A 20124-nucleotide genomic window follows, 5' to 3' on the forward strand; every position below is an offset into this window, starting at 1 on the left:
TCTGCTTAAGGTATGATGCTCATGTCCTGGATCCACTAGCAAATCTACAGTTCACGACAGGAACATACTACTCACTGGCGAAAGATATAAAGCGGTTGGCGAAAGAAGTGTGCGGAGGACGTTGTGTGTTTTTCTTGGAAGGAGGATACAATCTTGAGTCACTTTCATCATCTGTGACAGACTCGTTTCGAGCATTGCTTGGAGAAGAAAGCTTGGCATCAGAGTTTGATAACCCAGCCTATTTGTATGAAGAACCAATGAGAAAGGTGCGAGATGCAATTGAGAGAGCCAAAAGTATCCATCGCTTATAAGGAAGATTAGCTTGTGAGGTTCTCCATGTTGCCTAGTATCAAACTGGATGGACTTATCTTTTCTTTTGTAAAGCTGTTGGGTCTATAAAGACTAACAATATATGGAAATGTAGAGTTTATATGCTTAACAGTTAACACTAAAACCAAATAAAAAGCATGACACTCTCCTCTATTCTCTTCATTCCCACCGTTCAATAACAAAAACGGTCAATTTATTGCCCCCTTTTTTCTCTAATTACAAAACATCTCCATAGGGATTATTGTAGAAAATGCTATTTTGTAACCTTAGGTCTTATGAATTTATTATTTTCTTGATGATTCTGTGGATTTGCCATTTTTGGCTACTTAAAATGATGTTTTGTCCTTGTAAATCTACGTATCTATGGATCTGGTTTTTGTCTAAACAATTTATTAATTTTTATCACCTTTTTATATTTTACTACATGACGAATAATATTGTCACTCTATAATTTTGACTTTAAAATCGTATTTATGAAATTCTAATACAAATAAATTCTAACAATACTAAATATAAAATATTATAAAATAATTATAAAACAATAATCAATTGTAAATACTAAGGGAACATGCAAACTAAGGAAAACGGTATACGAGACAAACCAATATCATTATTACATAGATTAACTAAGAATAAATTTGGATATTTATTTCAATATTCACTATAAGGATTGTATTTATTCAATTTTTAAAATTCACTAATATTCTTATTATTTTAGAGATACATGAAAAACTTATGTGCTTTTAATCTATATATTTTGAAAAAACTATACATATATTTTAACAAAACATATAATTTGGTGAAGAAAAAAAAAACATTGTTGAATGTAATTGATGTAGAAGAAAAAATTGTATATTTGCATCACTAAAAATGGCAAATTTAAAATATCAAAATCAAAATAGTAACCTCTAAACATCCATTGATGTGTGGTTTGCTAGATTAGTCACTTTTAAACCAATTGCAAAGAAAATAATTAACAATAATAGGCTCACATTTCAACGGTTGACATCTACATTTCTTACAACTTGTTTAAAACTAACTGATTTGAAAATTTACTAAAGTAAACTATCAAATTTCCAAACAAATTAAATATATCTTACCACAATTAAATTATCCTCCAAAATCATACATAAATTTAGTATAGTCGGATGTTTGTTAACAATAAATTATCCACTTTTCTCATATGCATAATTTTCTTCCTTCAAATATTCATATGATATTTGTTGCATAATTTACAATAATCCATGTTGAGCATAATCAAACTAGAAGATACGATTTTGTATTTTTTGTTAGGCATAAACTTATATGATTGTGTTATCTTTGTACAATTATTTTATCTACCATTAGTTTAACAAATGATTTTTGAAGGGAGATGTCTTGGAAGTTGGAAGACTTAAAATTATTTTTATCTACACAAAATAAATTTAACAAGCCTTAGTTGTATTTTTCCGTGAATAAGTTTTATAGTAATGAAATTCTCATTACAACTGTCAATTTGAAGCTTTACTAACGCTTGGAGTGGATTGCAGCCTGTTATTTTTATACTTATCACAGCTTCCAATCTCATGTTCAAATCATCTAGGGAACTCATGCTAACATTCTTCAGAAACAGACCAACCAATCGTGGAATCTCATCGATTCCTACTACAGTTGAAATTTGCATCCTTAATTACTGAAACATGACAATCATTAATGACAAATCAACGTATGTTAAAAATATTATGGTGATGTGGTTTTGTCTAACCTAAGTAAACGACTAGAACATAATGATCGTACTAGTAAAAGTTAGTAAACTTTTTGGTTAAATTATTATAGCTAGACCATTTTTCATCGTTTTAAACTTAATCATGTAAAAATATCATTTAAAATATATATATATATATATATATCATTTTAATTTGTAAACATTATTGATTACGGTTAAGTTATGTGAATAGAAATATGATTCTGAGTATGATTATATAATATAATCGGGAGGTAGATATTTCTAGACACATTCACACCTAATCATGTCTTTGTAAATGACATAAACAAAACTTCCACGTACTTATTCTTTTGTCGTTATAAAAAGAAAAAGAAACGAAAATATCTCAACCCGCCGACCAACTCCAACAAAATAAATATAATTTATGATAGAAATTAACAATCGTGGAAAGAACCGAAGAAGTAAAAGAAGTCTCTCGTTACGTTATCTTCATGCAAATCGAATTCTTTTGACTCGTATACAAACCAATCCGCCACGTGCGTCGTCACCACCATCCTTCACGCGCCACGTGTTCCCAATCCACCGCCGTGATCCGCCCCACCACGCCACGTTACGTGAATCAGCATCTTCTTCTCTCTCTTTCTTACGTCCCCACATCGGACTTACAAAAACATGAGATATTTTTAAAAAGATTCATATGTACGCCCTGAACAAATCCACTCTTTTCTTCTATATATAATCAGATCAATCAAAGACTCAGAGAGATTCATCAAAAACTTGTTTTGTTTGTCTTCAAGCTAAATTCGAGAGATGGAAGTAAGCAAGAGAATGAATATATTAGAGAGGAGGCCTTCCATAGAGACAGAGCCCATGACGTTGCATCTCGATCAAATAGAAAATGCTCGAGAAGAAGCTATGTTTGTGATGAAAACGAAAACAATGGAGGAAGCTATGGATATCTTCACAAAGGTATTAATTATTTACTTGATTAATTCTCTAAGTTTCTTCAATTTCTCGTTTCTTTGTAACGTTATCTAATGGATGATATGTGGGGGAAAAAAAAACAGGAGACGCATGAGGGTTTAAGAGCTAGTGGAGAGAGAGGACGATGCATAAATTTGAAGGATGAAGATGATGATGAAGACGAAAGAATGACGTTTATGAGTCCTCATGGTTGGGACATTGCTACCGCTCCTTTCTAATTTCTTAACTCTTTTTTTTGTCTCTTTGTTTTTCACTTTCCGCTACTACTCCTTTAATCGCTTTTGTACATCCTTACGCATATATAGATGTTGTAGAAGGAAAAATCTTTATCAGTACGATCGAAATTTTTTTTACGAAATATCATCTTTAAATATCATTAAAACCTAGCTAGGATATATCAATAGTAATAATCAAAACCAGATAACTCTAAATTCAGCCAACCATGCATGGGAAACCAAAACATCCTATACGTATTAGTCGTAGAGTTTAAATATACATAGATAACTGTCAAAAAAAAGCCAAGGAAAATATCACGAAGACAAATAGACTATATTCTCAAAACAGAGAAGCAATTATCACGGGTTTGTCATGGGAGAGGAGGACTAATCATGTAGCTGCACCTCTGGCTCAATGTTTTGTAGAATACAGCCATGCACGTTACCTTTGTTTGTGGACATAAGCCATCGGGCGAAATCGTGAATCACTGCGTGCATTGTAACCCTCTCATCATCATCAAGACCGTCTTCTAAAAGACAAATGTCTTTCAAGCCTTGGACCAACACAAGGCCCTCGGTTTGGCAACCCTCGCAATCTTCTATGATTCCTTTTGACACCATAAGGCACACAAGCTCTTTGACCTCGATTACGCAACTCATGGGATACGAAGCACATAATAAAAAGCATGGTTTCATATTTTTGTCTTGCAAACAATCATATGTCAACTTTAGAGAAGCATATATGATTTCACGAGTAAACTTGATCGCACGGTCTGCCCTTTTTAGGTTTTGCAAAGCAAACTCCCAGTAGACGGCAGGGAATCTCGATGGTCCTAGTAGTTTCCCCACAGCAGTGATGGCAAAAGGATAACCTTGAAGTTTGTTACAAACTTGCCTTGCAATGGGTGCGATAGTGGCTGACGTAGCATTGTCTCCAACCACGGAGCAAAAATACTTCCAAGCATCATAAAAGCGTAGGAAGTCAAGTTTTAGGGTTTGATCAACTAGCAGCTTCCGGCACACACCGCGGTCCTAGTGGTGATAAGAATCTTCACTCTCACCCCATTGTCTCCTTGATAATTTCTCCATGGAATACCGAAACGATCTAGATCGATGGAACTCTGGGCGTCATCGAGAATGAAGAGACACGTTTTAAATTTCAGCAACTTGCGGAAGATTAAACCAGCTATTACAGCGTCGGGTGCATCCTCTGCGTAAAAAAGGGTCAACCTACGAGCGATTTGGTGTAGTTGCCTTCTGAAGTCAAACTTTTTACAACATTCAACCCAAATCACTAAATCAAACTATAGAGCACAAGTTGGATTCTCAATGTTGGTGTGCAAAGTGCTTGCAATGACCGTTTTTCCAGAACCTTCCAAGCCCCACAGAGCAACCCTATTAACCGCATCGTCCTCTAGCATGGCTGTAATTTTGGTTACAAAACCCCCCCAAATAACTCTCATGATCTGCCGTAGGACCACAAGTTGATTGCACAGGAACACTAACCCACGCCATGTTATTCATGATGTGAGCCTCGGCCTCCTCGTCCTATACCAATTTAGTTTCTTATCAATATCAAAAACTTCAGTGATATACAATATTTTGAGGGGAAAAGGTCCAAACTTACCAGATCGGACCATCCTTGTCTCCTCGAATCTTCATTTCGGCTTTTCTGTGGTGGGGAAAAACACAACCACCTCAACATCTCCATGCTTCGAAATCCCTAAGTCTTTACAGCGCGATCTTTTATCAGTTTTCCTCTACTACCCCCTTTAATCTTTCTTATAAATATTTGAATATTTAAGCGTATAATATGTAGATGTGTTAAATATCTCAAGTCATCATCAGTACTGTTAGAAAATATTTTTCGATAAAACATACATCATCTTAAGTATATCTAGAAGCGTAATTTATATTTGATCCTAGTCAAATATTTTTGATGCGAAAACTTTTTTTTTTTTTTGATCTCATGGGCTTAGGGCTTAATTTGAGTTACAAACCAACAATATGATATCAAAGTCTTGAATCTATATTAACATTTTTTAAGTATATTTTGTGTTATGCTTTTAAGTTTTGTTTATTTAAAAAGTTATTTACAACATTAACTCCTAAAAATTTTTCATAATTAACATTATTCCAGATTTTGTTTCCTAAATATTTTACATTTTCCATTCTAACTAAAAAATAACATTAATCAATATGGAAATGAAAACTATCATACATTTAACCACACATTCTGTTGTTGTGTTTTGAAAATATTTGAATCATTCCCAAACAAAAAAAAAACAATTTGATTTCCATTTTGTTTTCTAAAATCTGTGAGATTTGATTCTTAACCTAAGAAAAACTTCGATTGATATTTATTTAAATATCATAATTAACATATATAAACTTAATAAAAAATTTAATTATTATGAATATGTAAAATTAAAAAGTCTAAAATACTATATAATGTGGTTATATAGTAAGATGAGTTATAAAGAGGACATGTTGGAATTAATAAAATATTATTAAATTTGTGTTAACACGGGTTAAATCCTCACTTAATTATTTATCAATACTACTAATATTAGAATATTTGACATAAAATCAAATTGATTTAACTAATATTGTATAAAATAATTAAATCATTAGGAAAAATATGACTTAATCACAGCGTATAAATTATTGATTATATATTTAGATCCCTTAGTTTTTATTATAATAATTAAAAATCAAAATAGAATATCAAACACTAAACAAAACAAACTAAATATAACAAACAAATGGTCATAAAGTGTGTTACGGGTTAAAAACAATATAAATATTTAGCCGTACAACAATCGGAAAATTTATTTATTATTCTATTTACAAAAAATCCAATATTTAACAAATAGATACAATATAAAATATAAATTATAATAAAAATTATATGCCTACGATGTACCGCGGGTTAAAATCTAATCTTAATACGATATCTCAATCTAAAACCAAAATCGATACAGTGGCATCATTAGTAAAACAAGGTCTAATTAATTATGTTCTTTTGCTGTCACTTATCCACCACTCGTAGTATATTTTAACCACACAACAAAATAAATAGTTTCGATAAATTTGAGAAGAAAAACATAATTAAAGGGTGGAGCCAAGTCAACAAGATCGGCAGAAGAATCAGCTTCCAATTTTTAGAAAACATAATTCTTACTAAAATTTAATTTTTTTTTGCGATTTTTCTTTTTGTTATATAAATGATTATTATGGTTGAACTTTTTGTGCGTCAAATCCCAATATTGATGTTTCGAAATAAAATTCATGATTATGTAATTTTGAAATCTAAACGTCTAGCTTCAATTACCGTAATCATAATTTCCACCATTTTGATGCAAAAATTATGATTTACTTGACACTTATTATTATGCGTCATAATTTTTTTTAAGCTATGATATTTTTGAAAAAATATCGGAACTTAACAAATTAATGTTTTTTTTTTTAATTGGCAGAATTGAAAAATCGTTTAACTTACTTTCTCAAGAAAAAAAATAATATAATTCTAGGCAAAAGTTAGACCGTATCAAAACCAAACCAAACCAAACCGAAATATATCGAACCGAAAACCAGATTAGCTGGGATTGAACAAGGCGAGAGAGCGTTCTCTACGCGAACCAGAAGAAGAAGAAGAAGAAGAAGAAAGCTGTAATTTTTATGGTGTTGCGAGGAAGAAGAAGAAGAAGAAAGCTGAAATTGCAAGTAACGAAAGGCGAATTCTTGAAAAATCCTTCAGAGAAATGAGTGGTCACTGTTTATTTGCAGCCTCTCCTCCTCGTCTCTTGCCTCTTCGCTCAATATCATCGACTGTTTCTTCTTCTTCTTCCGGTAGTTACAGAATCAAATTCTCCGATGATGCCGCCGTTGAGTGTCGGAATCTATGTTTCTCCGCTAGTACAAGACAAGGGATCTCTGTTCCTATTCTCCGAGATTGCTCCTTTCGAATTCCTTGTGGACAGTTGTGGATGATTCTTGGTCCTAATGGCTGTGGGAAATCTACTCTTTTGAAGGTATTTCTCCTTTCTCTCTCCCTCATCTCTTCCTACATCTCTTCTTTTCCTTGAATCATTGCATTTGCAGAGCAAAGACTCAAGCTTTTTGTTAATGAACTCTCACTGTTCTTAAGTCTTCTTTGATCTTGTGTAGACTAGGTTTGCTATATGTTACTCTTGGTTACTCTCAGTGGGTTTTAGCGATTATACTTTAAAGAGTCCTCTATATCATCATACAGTGTAGCATGAAACTCAGGGAGAAGTCAAATCTGTGGATGTTGGTTTGTATGTGTAGCTAAGACTGATTTTAAACAAATGCCAGATACAGTGTTTAATCTTCATGAACTGCTTGGAACTCTACAGATTTTAGCCGGTGTAGTGAATCCGACCAGCGGTACTGTCTTTGTGGAGAAGCCGAAGAATTTTGTATTTCAGAATCCCGATCATCAGGTTAGTTTTGTTGCTCTTGCAATGTGACTACTGTTTCGTTTAGATGGTAAACGATCATACTTTTATCTCCATCTTTGATTTGTATTTTTGTTTTATGGTTGAGTTGCCTTGTGGTTAAACTTCTTTTTTCCTTATTACATATAGCCTTCATCCAAACCTTTAATTTGTTTGATAAGAAAGCAATGTTTCTAGTTTTGTTAATAACGTTGTAAAGAATCAATTTGTTGCCACTGCTGAGGCAGATTAGTTAGTAACAACTGGATTTGCTATGATAATGACGCTCATTCTGGCCACATTTGAAACCTTCTTTTTCATCTCAGGTAGTTATGCCTACAGTAGAAGCTGATGTGGCATTCGGTCTTGGCAAGTATCATGACATGGAGCAGGAAGAAGTTAAGTCTAGAGTGATTAAAGCTTTGGATGCAGTTGGTATGCGTGATTATATGCAGGTCGGCTTATGCAAATTTCATAACTGTAAGATATCTCTATGTGTGCTAGTTCCATTTAAGAAATATTTTTTATTCTGGTATTGTTTCCAGAGACCGATTCAAACTCTCAGTGGTGGTCAGAAACAAAGAGTTGCCATTGCTGGTGCTTTAGCTGAATCTTGCAAAGTGCTATTGTTGGATGAACTCACAACTTTCCTAGATGAGTCTGACCAGGTAAGACAAAATGCTTGTTAAAAACACTAGTAATATTGTTAGACTACCCTTCTGTAATTAGAATATTATAACATCAGCTAATTTGATCTTGTTGTATGGTAGACATTGGAAGTGAGTAACTTGTGTTGAGCTTCTCTGAATCGATGTGTATTGTTTTCTCGGGTTTTTTTGTTCTGTTCTGCAGATGGGTGTGATCAAAGCTGTGAAAGATCTGATAAATGCAAAGAAAGGAGATGTGACGGCATTATGGGTGACACATCGGTTAGAGGAGCTCGAGTATGCGGATGGAGCTGTGTATATGGAGAACGGGAGAGTGATCAGGCATGGTGATGCAGCCACCATCTCAGATTTCATTAAGTCCAAACAATCGTTGTACATTGATCAAATTGGTTCATAACTTCTTCTGTTACAGAATTTTTCTTTCTTAATCGAGAAAAATGTGAAAGCATATATAGAGGCAATGAAAGAAGTCGAGATTTGCTAAGAATTTTGTAAACTATTGTGATCATAAGTTCTGTTATAGTTAAAGGCTCAATTTTGAATCTTCATTGAATCTGAATCTTCATTGAATCTTCATTGATTCTCAGGTTAGAGCGAAGACGATATGTTTAGACGTGAGTTGAAGAATACTAGTAAACTCTGTTTTCCGAAGGGAAAATAAAGAAAGTCCTCTATATTATGTGTGCCCCCTATTTTGACTATACTTCGTCAAAGTGAAATACGCACAACAAAATATGTCTTTAATCATGCTCCAAACCGGATGATATTAAAATAACACCATCTATGATCATGTTTTATCAGCCGCACCGATCAGTGTAACAGAAATATTATATTATGCTTATTTGCTTTAACTTGTAGAGGTATAGTAACATGTCTATTTACAGCAACCAAAGGTGATGGCTGCTATAAATATGTATGTCTATGTTTGTATATATACATATTCAACACTTGTCCTTTGTTTATTTTATAATCGATGTACATCTACTTGCATCTTCGAACAATTAGGTGGGATGCATTGGAAAATAATAAGAATGATCGTCAAAATAAGTTGGTTGCAAACTAATGTAGCTAGTATGGATGTTTGAGTTCAGAATAATCAACATCACTAGCTTTTCTTGAAAACGGTTAATATCTTACCTCGTAAGATGCATATACATCGCGAAGTCAGTCTATAATATGTATTTAGAAGTTGCTTACCGGAGTTATATCTGACTATTCTCTACCCAAAAAAAAAAGAAAAAAAAAAAGAGAGAGAGAATAGTCTGATATATAAGCATGTATAGAGAACGTACATAAGTACGTAATTAGGCTCATGTTGGTAGTACGTACAAATCTATAGTGTAAGAACTAGTAAAACGAAGTAAATTTGGTATTTTAAAAGAGTTTTTGTTTGGATGAGTATAATAATTATATTACACATAAAAGATGAGGGTGTCTTGTAAAAAGAATAAAAGTGACTTATCATCCATAACCCTAGAGAAGAGAAGAGAACCAAGACCAACCCTCTCTTTTTTATTCCTTTTTTTTCTTCTTCTTTGTATTATTTTTCATCCTTTTTATCATTTCACCTTAGACTATTTTATCTTATACCTCTTTCTTCAACAATTGCTTGGTTTGATATAGGTGGAGATGAAGATAGCATCCATGGAAATTTCTAGAGGAAGCAACAGTTTTGACAATAAGAAGCCGAGTTGCCAGAGAGGTCACTGGAGACCTGTTGAAGACGACAATCTCCGGCAACTCGTCGAACAATATGGTCCCAAGAACTGGAATTTTATTGCTCAACATCTCTATGGAAGATCAGGTAATAATATATTCATATTTTGATATATTCCTCATATATACTTATATATATGTATCGTTTGTAGTAGATCTATGTGTTTTATATATAACTGAGTGATATGGATTCATAGGGAAAAGCTGTAGATTGAGATGGTACAACCAACTTGATCCAAACATCACCAAGAAACCTTTCACCGAGGAAGAAGAAGAGAGACTTCTTAAAGCTCATCGGATCCAGGGTAATCGTTGGGCGTCCATAGCTCGACTGTTCCCTGGGAGGACCGACAACTCCGTCAAAAACCATTTTCATGTCATCATGGCTAGACGCAAACGCGAAAACTTATCTTCCACGGCTACTTCTACGTTCAGCCAAACTTGGCGTAATGTTTTGAGCCCTAGTTCTAGTGTTACAAGGCTTAATAGATCCCAGTTTGGGCTATGGAGGTGTCAAAAGGATAAGAGACGCGGTCTCTGGCCTTGCTCTTTTGTTCCAGCCCCTGGAAATGATCAATTTGGATCTTCATCAGTCTCTAATGTTCGCCACGAAGTTTTTCTTGAGAGGAGAACGTCGAAAGAGTTGGTGGAGCATCACAATCACACATTTCACGAAGCAACACCAGATAATAACAAGACTTCAGGTGAAGATGGACCATCTATGGAAAATGATGTTGAGAAGAACAATGTTACTTTCATTGATTTTCTTGGTGTCGGATTAACTTCTTAGGTTGTTATATCACACCTTAGTGATTTTAAGGTTTATATCATTAGGGGTTAGCTATCATTTTCAGCCTTTTGCTTCCTTAAAGTCTCATGCTGATCTTCTATCAATTACAACTCTCGTTTTTCATCCATTCAAATCTATATCATATACTTAATTAGGTGTATATATGATAGATGTGTGTTTTTATATTGCATGGTTTGCTGTTTTATACAGAATCATATAACAAATATGTATAGGCATAATGTAACAAATAGGTATATGGGCCGATATATAGGGTGTAAATTACATACATGGGACTAATTAGCAAATCGCTAATTAATGTATTGGAAGTGGTGAAACTTGAATTGTGTATCAGAATGCATATGTTATATAATATGAAATTTTTAGTGCGTTAGTTACATTAGACCGTCACAACACAAATAATAATAATTTGTTGTTTTTATTTTTTTTTATTAGACATGCTACACAAACATTTGCATGGTGTTGGGGAAAAGGATAAATCAATTTCTTGTCTGCTATTGTTTTACGGACGTGCTAAAAACCAATTTATATATAGATATTCGCTGCGGTCATCTAGTTTTGTCGACTGCTAAATTAGTATAATAATATGTAGCCTATACAATTAGCATAAAAATATGGAAGTGACTACAAGAAAATAAGCCTTTTCCGATAGAAGAATTTATAGCAACTCCCTCGCAAATAGGCAAAAACGATGGAATTGCGAGAAACACACTTCTCTCGCAAATCGCTTCTCGCAAATTGGTTAACGTCGCAAATCCCTCGCAAATTTTGCGAGGAAAAAATGCCATCGCAAAATCAACGCAAATTGCAAGGGACAATATCAATAGCAGATTCCTCGCAATTTGGTTCAAGCTAATCCCTCACAAATTTGCGATGGATTTGCAACATTTATGTCCGTCGCAACAGCTGAGATTTGAATTAGGAATTATTCATTTTGTAATTATGTTTATTTTTAATTATGTAAATTAATTATGATTAATTTCTAATTAGGCAAACTAAAATTCATAATTAGCCAAAAAAAACTTTGAATTAAAACTGAAATTAAACTTGTAATACAAAATATTGTTAAAATTACATAAACACAATAACATAAGTTCAAAACATAAATCAAACACAAGTACAAGTTCTCAGATACAAACACATAAACATAAGCTGAAATTGAAGAACAAGAGATCCTAAGCTGGTCTCGTGATACCTCCTGCTTCAGTCTCAGGTCCGGTATCTCATGCTCTGGTCTCATTGGTGGCATCAGTCTCAGGTCGGGGAAATCTTGCAGCAAATTCAAGTGCCTCACCAGTCATCTCCGACTTAACAAAGATATGAAATAACAAAATATTAGGGTTTGTCGGCTACGGGTGTTGGTTTGAGCTTCGCTCAAACTAGGTTTTTACTTATATAGGAAATTAATGGCGTTGCAATTCCAACGCAAAATTTGCGAGAGATTTACTAGAGTCCTTCGCAAAAGCATCGCAAACAATAATTAATATAAATTTTCTTATTTAGAGTTTTTTGCGACCAAATTGCGACGGAACATAGCAAATCCCTCGCAAAATCTTTAGAGTTTAGGATTTGCAATTGTCATTAGTGCCCTATCTTATATTATAAATATTGAATTATATCATTTTAATAATTATTAGTAATGTAATTAGTCTTTAGGGTTTAGGGTTAAGGGTTAAGGGTTTAGGATTTTGATTTGCGAGTGAATTGCTATGTTTTGTGTAACNACAAATTTGTCGCAAACCTTGAATATCTAATTTGTAAAAACCATCAAAAGAATGTTAAAAAATTAATCAAATTAACTTTCAAGTACATTATAAGGTCCAATGGTGTCATCATACTCTTTTCTATCATCAAATTTTGCAAAATTGTCCAATTTTGCTTCTTACTCCAAACATGATGATGTTGTAAACTATATCACATATATGTTCATTACATTGAGACAAATATTTGCCAAATTGTCCAATTCTCCAAGAATTTTGTGTTGCACTGCTATCTTTGATTATAAGTCTTGGATTCATCTTTGTAAACATTAATAATAATGTAATTAGTCTTTAGGGTTTAGGGTTAAGGGTTAAGGGTTTAGGATTTTGATTTGCGAGTGAATTGCTATGTTTTGTGTAACTAGCGATGGATTTGCGACGAATTTGCTATGGGTCTAGCAAATCAATCGCGATTATGTCGCAAACTTAGAATATCTAATTTGTAAAAACCATCAAAATAATGTTAAAAGTTAGTAAATTCACCTTATGAACACATTCAAATGTATTTCAGAATAATTATATTAAGTTTTGTAATATTTATAAAAAATCATTATCCTAACTTTGCAATGGATTTGCTATGACTTTCGCAATTCACTCGCAATTCCATAGCAAATTTGCTATGGAATATGTTTTCGCAAAATCGTCGCAATATTGCGATGATTTGCGAGGGATGGGACATTCCCAACGAATTTGTCGTAAATCTCTCGCAAGTTTGCGATGGATTTGCGACGACTGAGTTCCTCACAAATTTGCGAGGGATGTACTATGGTTTTTGGTTTTCTCGTAAATCCCTCGCAAATCTACCACAAATTTGCGAGAGCTATCCTCGCAAAAGGCTTATTTTCTTGTAGTGAGTTAGCTATAATATCTGAGGGAGACATATACCTGGTTACATATCTTTTAAAGCTAATCTAGTCATGTATGTACTGTGAAATCAATTAAAACAATACATTTTTATAATTCTTGTGTTGGTTTCCGGTGTTAAGAAGCGTTTCTTTTCAAGTTTAACTAAGTGCATCACGATTAAGCCTGTGTCGTCTATCGAGCTAATATACCCTATTCCTCGACCAGGACGAATATATTTACTGAGTTATAACAGTTAACAAGCTGAATCTTAATTAGGCTGAGCTTTAAGGATATTGCCTTATTCTTTTCATTGTTACTCAGTACGGTTGTTCTTGGGCCACTCTGCAGTGTACGTTAGACTCGTTGAACTTGCGATTTTGTATTTCATTTTTATTCGATTTTTTTTTCAAATGTGATTTGCGAAAATAAAGAAAATACAATATGCATGGGGATTGGGAGACGTACGTATTTGCAGAAATGAGAAGTTTATCCTTAAGGTCTTCATATGTAACCTGTTACGATGGAAAATCACATGTAATGGACATATTATAATAAACAAAAAGAATTCATCTTGTTATAATTGGTGAAGTTAAATAATGCGACCGACAATTTTTGAACCAAATATGATGAACTGTAGCATGGGGATTATTGTCGACCGTCTAAATTATTTTAGATAATTACAAATTTATTTTCTCGCAAAATATATGTTTCTGTAACCCATAATGATTCATACGTTAGTGATGAATGATTATTATTTCATCAGTAACAACTTTTTCCTAAATCATATATATTTGGGATATATATATGGTTTGTAATCTCAACTGTTTTTTTTGTGTGCAGAAAGTCCATGTAATCGTTTCTACATCATTGTATTTATGAAATATATTGCCAATTGTAAAATGATTATATTAACTATATAGTCTATATTCATCCAAAGATCTGAACATTCTGCAAATGGTTAATTTATCAAATTTCCATAACAGAAAGAGAATTAATTTGACTGTTCTTAAACACACAAAAAAATGGCTTGAAATAATCATTCCAAGATTAACTCTTTACGTTATGTCGAAAAACAAACTCATTGACCAAGGACGACGCTTTCATGCACCTAAACGCAATTCTTTTTGTAGTGGGTGAAATACAAACGGTGCGTGGAAGACAATGACAATCACGGTAACAATAATGAATAAGCAAAAAATCTTTATGGAATAATTCAAAGTATATTTCGTTACACAATGTGTATGTATAAAAAGAATCAAGATTCACAAACAAGAACCAAAAAATTTGTGTTAAAAAGAAAAACCAAGATGACATTTTTCAAAGTGACCATGAATCTTCGCCCCCAAAAAAACATTGCTCAAACTCATGGCCACTTCTATCATCATCACATGGAAATTCTCAATAAATCTCAAAAACTCATCTATGAACACACTGAGGTATTGAACCTTTCTTCTGCAACAACTGTGGACATGACAGAGGAAATACGCCACTCGCGTAGCCTGAAACATCCTTGCATTTCCATTTCTCGGTCTGCGGTAACCCGAGAAGCGTAACATTTCTCAAACATATGTCTTGAAACGACGTGCCTTCAACACCTAGCAACATTGGGGCCTTTCTTGAATTTAGACTCACAACATTGCTAATATAAATCCCTTTCACTCGAGGAAGAGCTTTTGGATCCCATTTGTCGTCCGAGTGATCGTTTGAGCCACTGCTGAATCTGATTGGAACTTTCACTTTATCCAATAACACATTATTAAAGGTGATATTCGAAATGTACCCGCCTCTTCCTTTATCTGTTTTAATACGGAGCCCAGCCGCGGAATCCCAAACGTGTATATCTTCAACGGTTATGTTAAATATCCCACCAGACATCTCACTTCCTATTCCAACTCCTGAACAAGTGCGAGTAGTACCAGAGATCCTTCGGATTACAATGTTTGAACTTGGACGTGCCACAGCCATTCCATACTGGTCCCAACCGCTCTTTACAGCTACAAGGTCATCACCGCTTTCGATGTAACAGTCCTCAATGCAGACATTGGTGCTTGAGTCTGCAATATTATTCAGGAAATATAAGATATGGTACGTAACTTTAATGCAAAACAGAGATTGACATTTGATACAATCAAGGCCTAAACAAGGATGATGACAAAGATAAGAGGGTAATACAGAGTAGAGAATATGTACCTGGATCTATACCATCGGTGTTAGGAGCATTCATCGGAGCAAGGATGGTCATATTTCTAATAACAACATTACTGCAAAACAAAAGTTCCAGAGGTGTCAACGAACCATGCACACTTGTGTGACACAGCAGCATAAACGCATGAAAAATAGTTGGAAGTAACTAAGAACCTGCAATAAATAGGATGGACTGTCCAGAAAGGAGAATTGAGCAAAGTGAGGTTAGAGATGAGTATGTTATGAGAGTTCTTGAGTTCAATAAGATGGCCTCTTGTATGCACCAATGTTCTGTTCCACCATAACTCCCACCACATTTTCCCCTGTCCATCTATTGTTCCATTTTCTCCTGTAGATTTTTTCCAAAAGCCAAGAAGTAAATTCTAGAGAACTTCAAACTCTCCTAAACTATAAAACCCCAAAAACAGTGAGACCCAAAAAATCTCTGAAATCATCCTTATCTCAAACTGTCTCTGTTTCTACTTACTTATTGCTGATTCTTATCAGATTACCAACAATTTAGAAGCATAAAGCAAACACCAAATACTTGTAATTTGGATTGGTTACTAGAAAGTTTAATTCATGTCAAAGAATGAGAGACATTGAAGTTAATATTCTTAACAAAGCAAAGAAAGCAGGCCGCATTGTTCAATAAAACCCAACAGTCCACACAAGCTCCAGCTAGTGATAAACAAATTTAATAAGTGCACAGGCGACGTTGGAAAGAGCAAAACACATACCTGTAATGACAACATTAGTGAGATTGTCTCCATGAATGAGGCTAATGTGTCTACCACCAGGTCTCTCTCTCCCTCTTCCATAAGAAGGCAATGGCTCTATTATTGGCCATTCGTCTATGTCCTATCAAACCATAATCCCACACAAAAGCATATCAATATTGTGATACAACGTAGAATTAAGAATGAAAAAGAAGCAGAGAAAGTATCTGTATTAGTCCACATGAAAATGTGCTAATACACACTAGCAAACAAAATTTCAAACAAAATCAAAACTTGACAGCAAAAATCAGGAATAATATAAAATATAAATTAGGAGACAACACAAGTAATCTGATTAGATCTGATTCGGACATGAACATGCTTCAGACAAAAGTTGTCTATACATCTAAACTCTTGTTGGAATCTAGTTATATAAAAAAATGGTTCCTTTCACTTCTCCCCAGACTTAATTTATATTTACAGCTACTACTGATTGACATCATAAGATTTCCACTCCGAGTCATGCAAAACAGTGATTATTGATTTCAACTAGTCCCTCCATTTACAATCAAGAAGATTTCCACTCTAAGACTATTCCACTCAGAAAAATAACAGCTTTTGTTTGGTGTATCAAACAATGGTGGGTCCATTTAACCACTGCCCGTGATTAGTGCAATCAATAGTGTTTTGTTTAGTTGTTTACCAACAAAAACTACATTATGAACCAACGATTTAATCAAAAAGCAATCAAAAACCCCAGTTCTGGATTCTCACAGATCAATCATCAAATGCTCAACACAAACATTAACCAATTGAATACTCTTTTTAAGCTGTTCACAAACAAACAACAACAACAACAACAACAACAAAAACGAAATCTTTATAGAATTCCAAAAAAATATTAATTAAAAAAATGGTACCTTGGATCCCAAAATCACAGCGCCGCGTTCGAGAAAGAGCGTGAAATTGTTAGTAAGGTTGAAGCTTCCAGAGAGCCACGTGCCCTTTGGGACATTAAGCTGGACACCACCCTCCGCCGCAAAACCTGCAAGGTGCCCTACAGCGCGGCGGAAAACAGCCGTGTTCGACGTCTTCCCGTCTCCGACGCCGCCGAAATCGGTGATCGACATGACGACCCGGTTGGGAGACGGGTCGTGGTTAAAAAAATCGGAGCAGGAAACCGGGTCATATTGAGAAGTCGGGATCCAGAGAGGTAAGAAAGAATTGGAAGAGATTTGGAGAGAGAGAATGGCTAAGACGGTGAAAACAAGGAGAAGAAACGCCCACGATGGTCTTGTAATGGCGCTCAATACCGTGGTGGGCTTCTTCTCCGATTCCATTGTGTTTTTTTTTTTTTTTTTCAAAAACAGAGGAACTTAATAGCCCATTGAAGAAACAGAGAAGCTCTCGCAGATGATTACGAACAGAAGAACACTAAAGTATCACTTTTTGATGGTTGGCGAGAGGAATTTGCATGTGTGCACAATGATTAAATTAGATAATAGATAGATAGATACCTTACCTCTAAGATGTAATAAAAGGAAAAATCAAAAAAAGGAAAATGTATACACAGACACAAGATGTGTCGTGAAAAGGGCACTAATAGGTGTGTGTGCATGTGAAGGGCCAAAAGCCAAAGAAGGTAGGAAGGAGAAAAGTGAAAATCTTGAGAAATAATTTATATATATATGATGATGGATTCATCACGGATACGATTGTGAGGCGTTATTATTACACAATCTCTGTCAGATTTGGAGGTCTTTTAATCTATGGGCCTTTAATCGATTGATTCTGTAGTGTTGTGACTGGTTGTTTGTTTTGTTTTCTTATGACAAAACTAGGTAATGTGTCCGTATTTTTAATTGCTGGCAAACCACACACACTTTAATGTCCGTATGTGATTATTTCAACTTATTTTAAATTGTTTTTATTGGCCTATACTTTTCTTTATATGAAACAAGAATGTCATTTTTTTTTTTTTTTCATTTTGTAATTATACAATCATGTAATGAAGAAAGAAAAACCAATCGTTTCTAATTCTACCGTCATTTTTTTTCTTTTCCAAATACCAATGTTTTGAAACCCGACCCGGATTGTGAACCGGACTAGCTCCCGGGTCACTGGGTCATCAAGTCAACCGGGTTCGACCACAGGTCAACTGAATAAAATATGTTTAATGCATTTATATAAAATAAACATTTTTAAAAATATTGGAAAAAGAATATCATGTTTAACAAAGTATAAACATACGAAGTTTAATAATAATAATAAATAATTAAAACTTTTAAATTCAAATAAAAAAATAAAAAAAACGCTAATGAAACATCTCCAAAAACAATCAAATTATTTTTATGCAAAGCATGAGAGATGACAAAGAAGTTGAAGAAAAGAGGTGTGTGGTGAGTCATGTGTGTTGCCGTCTAAGCTATAAAGGAAGAAAAAGTTTTTAAAATAATTAGAATTGTGAATCCCTATATTTTTTAAAAAAAATCAAGTAGTTTTGTTTGAACCGCTAACTGGCCGGGTCAACCGGTTCACCGGGTCGCGGATTAATAGCGGGTTTTTCTGGGTATTACCGGTTTTATTACTACCGGTTATTAACACTATACTTAAACCGATAAAATTTCTGGGTCACGGGTTAATCGGTCGGACCGGCCGGTCCGGGCCGGGCGTGAAAACATTGCCAAATACTAATATTCAACAGATCCGTTTTTGTTTCATTTGTTTGAAATAAATGGACTAGGTTGATCAAATCCCAAAGAACAATATAGAAGCCCAGAAAGAAAGAAAGGAAAACTGAGATGGGCCGATGAGAATTAAGTGTCTGATGATGGTACATCACTATCATCATAACCATGGATGGATGATGATGGATACACGAAGGAAAGAACAATAACATAACAAACATGATTCCGAATGAAGTCGTGCGTCTTTGACTTTGACTAGCTTAAATAAGCTTTTGAAAATGCTCCACGTCATCATCACCTTGTCGTTTTCTCGTTTCTTACTTTTTCCTTTTAATTTTTCACTGTAGACCAAACTACTCAACTCAACCCCAGTAAAATAAGAAGAACCTTTGTTTTGTTTGTTGTCTTTAATCTTTTTCCTTTTCTTTTTTTTTTTTTCTATTCAACAAATTTTCGTCTTCCTTGCTCCTACCTCCTCCGATAACTTGGTTTCTCTTCTCTGTTATTTTTTTATAGTATTTTTCCAGGAAATATCTTTTTCTTCTTCTTCTTCCTCTTCCTCATCTTTCGTTTTCTCAAAACTGGGTTTTCCTCTCTCTTGAGTCAACGGTCAGCGATCTCGGCGTTTCAATATCGGAAAATCTAGCTTCCGTTTTATTTTGATTTCCTTCGATTTGGTTTTTTTTTTTTTTCTCTTCTTCAAATTAAGTCAACGGGTGAATACGCGTTGAGGGCTTTTCTCTTATTATTGGGGTTTCCTTTTCTGTGGTTAGTAGGCTTAATCGGGGATTTCAAGATCCTTTCTTTTCTTGGGGGTGTGTGTGTTTGTGTGAAAACAATGATGGATCTTTCTCTGATGCTTATAACGGTGAAGTAGTATTTTAGGGTTTTGTTTGTTAATCTGTGGAACAACTTGGATATAAATGGAACGACGATTGATTCCTGGCTTCTTTTGGCTTATTTTGGTTTTGGATTTGGTTCTCAGAGCTGCGGGCAACGCCGAAGGTTTCCCCTTTTTTTTTTTTTTTTTTTTTTTTTTTAA

General features: G+C 34.2%; 6 protein-coding genes across 9 annotated transcripts in view; 5 read left to right on the forward strand and 1 right to left on the reverse strand.

Moving 5' to 3' along the window:
* Nucleotides 1-483, forward strand: part of LOC104716810 (histone deacetylase 14) — a 6293-nt gene extending 5810 nt beyond the window's left edge. For 2 of the 4 annotated variants that reach the window (XM_010434255.2, XM_010434257.1), the window contains exon 9: nt 11-483. In XM_010434255.2, the coding sequence (XP_010432557.1) occupies nt 11-311 (301 nt within the window). In that variant the 3' untranslated portion in view covers nt 312-483. The remainder of the gene's footprint in view (nt 1-10) is intronic. The other 2 variants (XM_019230586.1, XM_010434256.2) reach the window with 2 other exon arrangements.
* On the forward strand, nt 2714-3377 carry LOC104716811. Its single transcript, XM_010434258.1, has 2 exons — nt 2714-3004; nt 3103-3377. Exons 1-2 carry the CDS (start codon nt 2846-2848, stop codon nt 3235-3237), a joined length of 294 nt encoding a protein of 97 aa, XP_010432560.1. The 5' UTR covers nt 2714-2845; the 3' UTR covers nt 3238-3377.
* Nucleotides 6843-8897, forward strand: LOC104716812 (ABC transporter I family member 10, chloroplastic). Its single transcript, XM_010434259.2, has 5 exons — nt 6843-7268; nt 7614-7700; nt 8021-8149; nt 8240-8362; nt 8547-8897. The coding sequence occupies exons 1-5, from the start codon at nt 6999-7001 to the stop codon at nt 8757-8759; spliced, it is 822 nt and encodes a 273-aa protein (XP_010432561.1). The 5' UTR covers nt 6843-6998; the 3' UTR covers nt 8760-8897.
* On the forward strand, nt 9877-11053 carry LOC104716813 (myb-related protein A-like). Its single transcript, XM_010434260.2, has 2 exons — nt 9877-10166; nt 10276-11053. The coding sequence occupies exons 1-2, from the start codon at nt 9992-9994 to the stop codon at nt 10866-10868; spliced, it is 768 nt and encodes a 255-aa protein (XP_010432562.1). The 5' UTR covers nt 9877-9991; the 3' UTR covers nt 10869-11053.
* On the reverse strand, nt 14680-18087 carry LOC104716816 (probable polygalacturonase). The gene is made up of 5 exons (XM_010434261.2): nt 17316-18087; nt 16417-16537; nt 15851-16025; nt 15683-15753; nt 14680-15546 (listed from the first exon to the last, which is right to left on the reverse strand). The coding sequence occupies exons 1-5, from the start codon at nt 17733-17735 to the stop codon at nt 14909-14911; spliced, it is 1425 nt and encodes a 474-aa protein (XP_010432563.1). The 5' UTR covers nt 17736-18087; the 3' UTR covers nt 14680-14908.
* LOC104716817 (BRASSINOSTEROID INSENSITIVE 1-associated receptor kinase 1-like) overlaps nt 19492-20124 on the forward strand; it is an 8786-nt gene continuing 8153 nt past the window's right edge. The window contains exon 1 of the mRNA XM_010434262.2: nt 19492-20087. Within this exon, the coding sequence (XP_010432564.1) occupies nt 20006-20087 (82 nt within the window). The 5' untranslated portion in view covers nt 19492-20005. The remainder of the gene's footprint in view (nt 20088-20124) is intronic.

Source organism: Camelina sativa, chromosome 10, assembly GCF_000633955.1.
Source record: "Camelina sativa cultivar DH55 chromosome 10, Cs, whole genome shotgun sequence".
Taxonomy (NCBI): Eukaryota; Viridiplantae; Streptophyta; class Magnoliopsida; order Brassicales; family Brassicaceae; genus Camelina; species Camelina sativa.

What these genes read in the sequence shown, in the direction of transcription:
- LOC104716811 (XM_010434258.1), top strand. Translation starts at nt 2,846, where the DNA reads ATGGAAGTAAGCAAGAGAATGAATATATTAGAGAGGAGGCCTTCCATA. An exon ending in CTATGGATATCTTCACAAAG is followed by an intron (nt 3,005 to 3,102) that starts GTATTAATTATT and finishes AAAAAAAAACAG; the next exon opens with GAGACGCATGAGGGTTTAAG.
- LOC104716812 (XM_010434259.2), top strand. Translation starts at nt 6,999, where the DNA reads ATGAGTGGTCACTGTTTATTTGCAGCCTCTCCTCCTCGTCTCTTGCCT. An exon ending in GGAAATCTACTCTTTTGAAG is followed by an intron (nt 7,269 to 7,613) that starts GTATTTCTCCTT and finishes GGAACTCTACAG; the next exon opens with ATTTTAGCCGGTGTAGTGAA. An exon ending in GTATGCGTGATTATATGCAG is followed by an intron (nt 8,150 to 8,239) that starts GTCGGCTTATGC and finishes TATTGTTTCCAG; the next exon opens with AGACCGATTCAAACTCTCAG.
- LOC104716813 (XM_010434260.2), top strand. Translation starts at nt 9,992, where the DNA reads ATGAAGATAGCATCCATGGAAATTTCTAGAGGAAGCAACAGTTTTGAC. An exon ending in ACATCTCTATGGAAGATCAG is followed by an intron (nt 10,167 to 10,275) that starts GTAATAATATAT and finishes ATGGATTCATAG; the next exon opens with GGAAAAGCTGTAGATTGAGA.
- LOC104716816 (XM_010434261.2), bottom strand. Translation starts at nt 17,735, where the DNA reads ATGGAATCGGAGAAGAAGCCCACCACGGTATTGAGCGCCATTACAAGA. An exon ending in CACTAATGTTGTCATTACAG is followed by an intron (nt 16,026 to 16,416) that starts GTATGTGTTTTG and finishes AAAAATCTACAG; the next exon opens with GAGAAAATGGAACAATAGAT. An exon ending in CACCGATGGTATAGATCCAG is followed by an intron (nt 15,547 to 15,682) that starts GTACATATTCTC and finishes ATAATATTGCAG; the next exon opens with ACTCAAGCACCAATGTCTGC.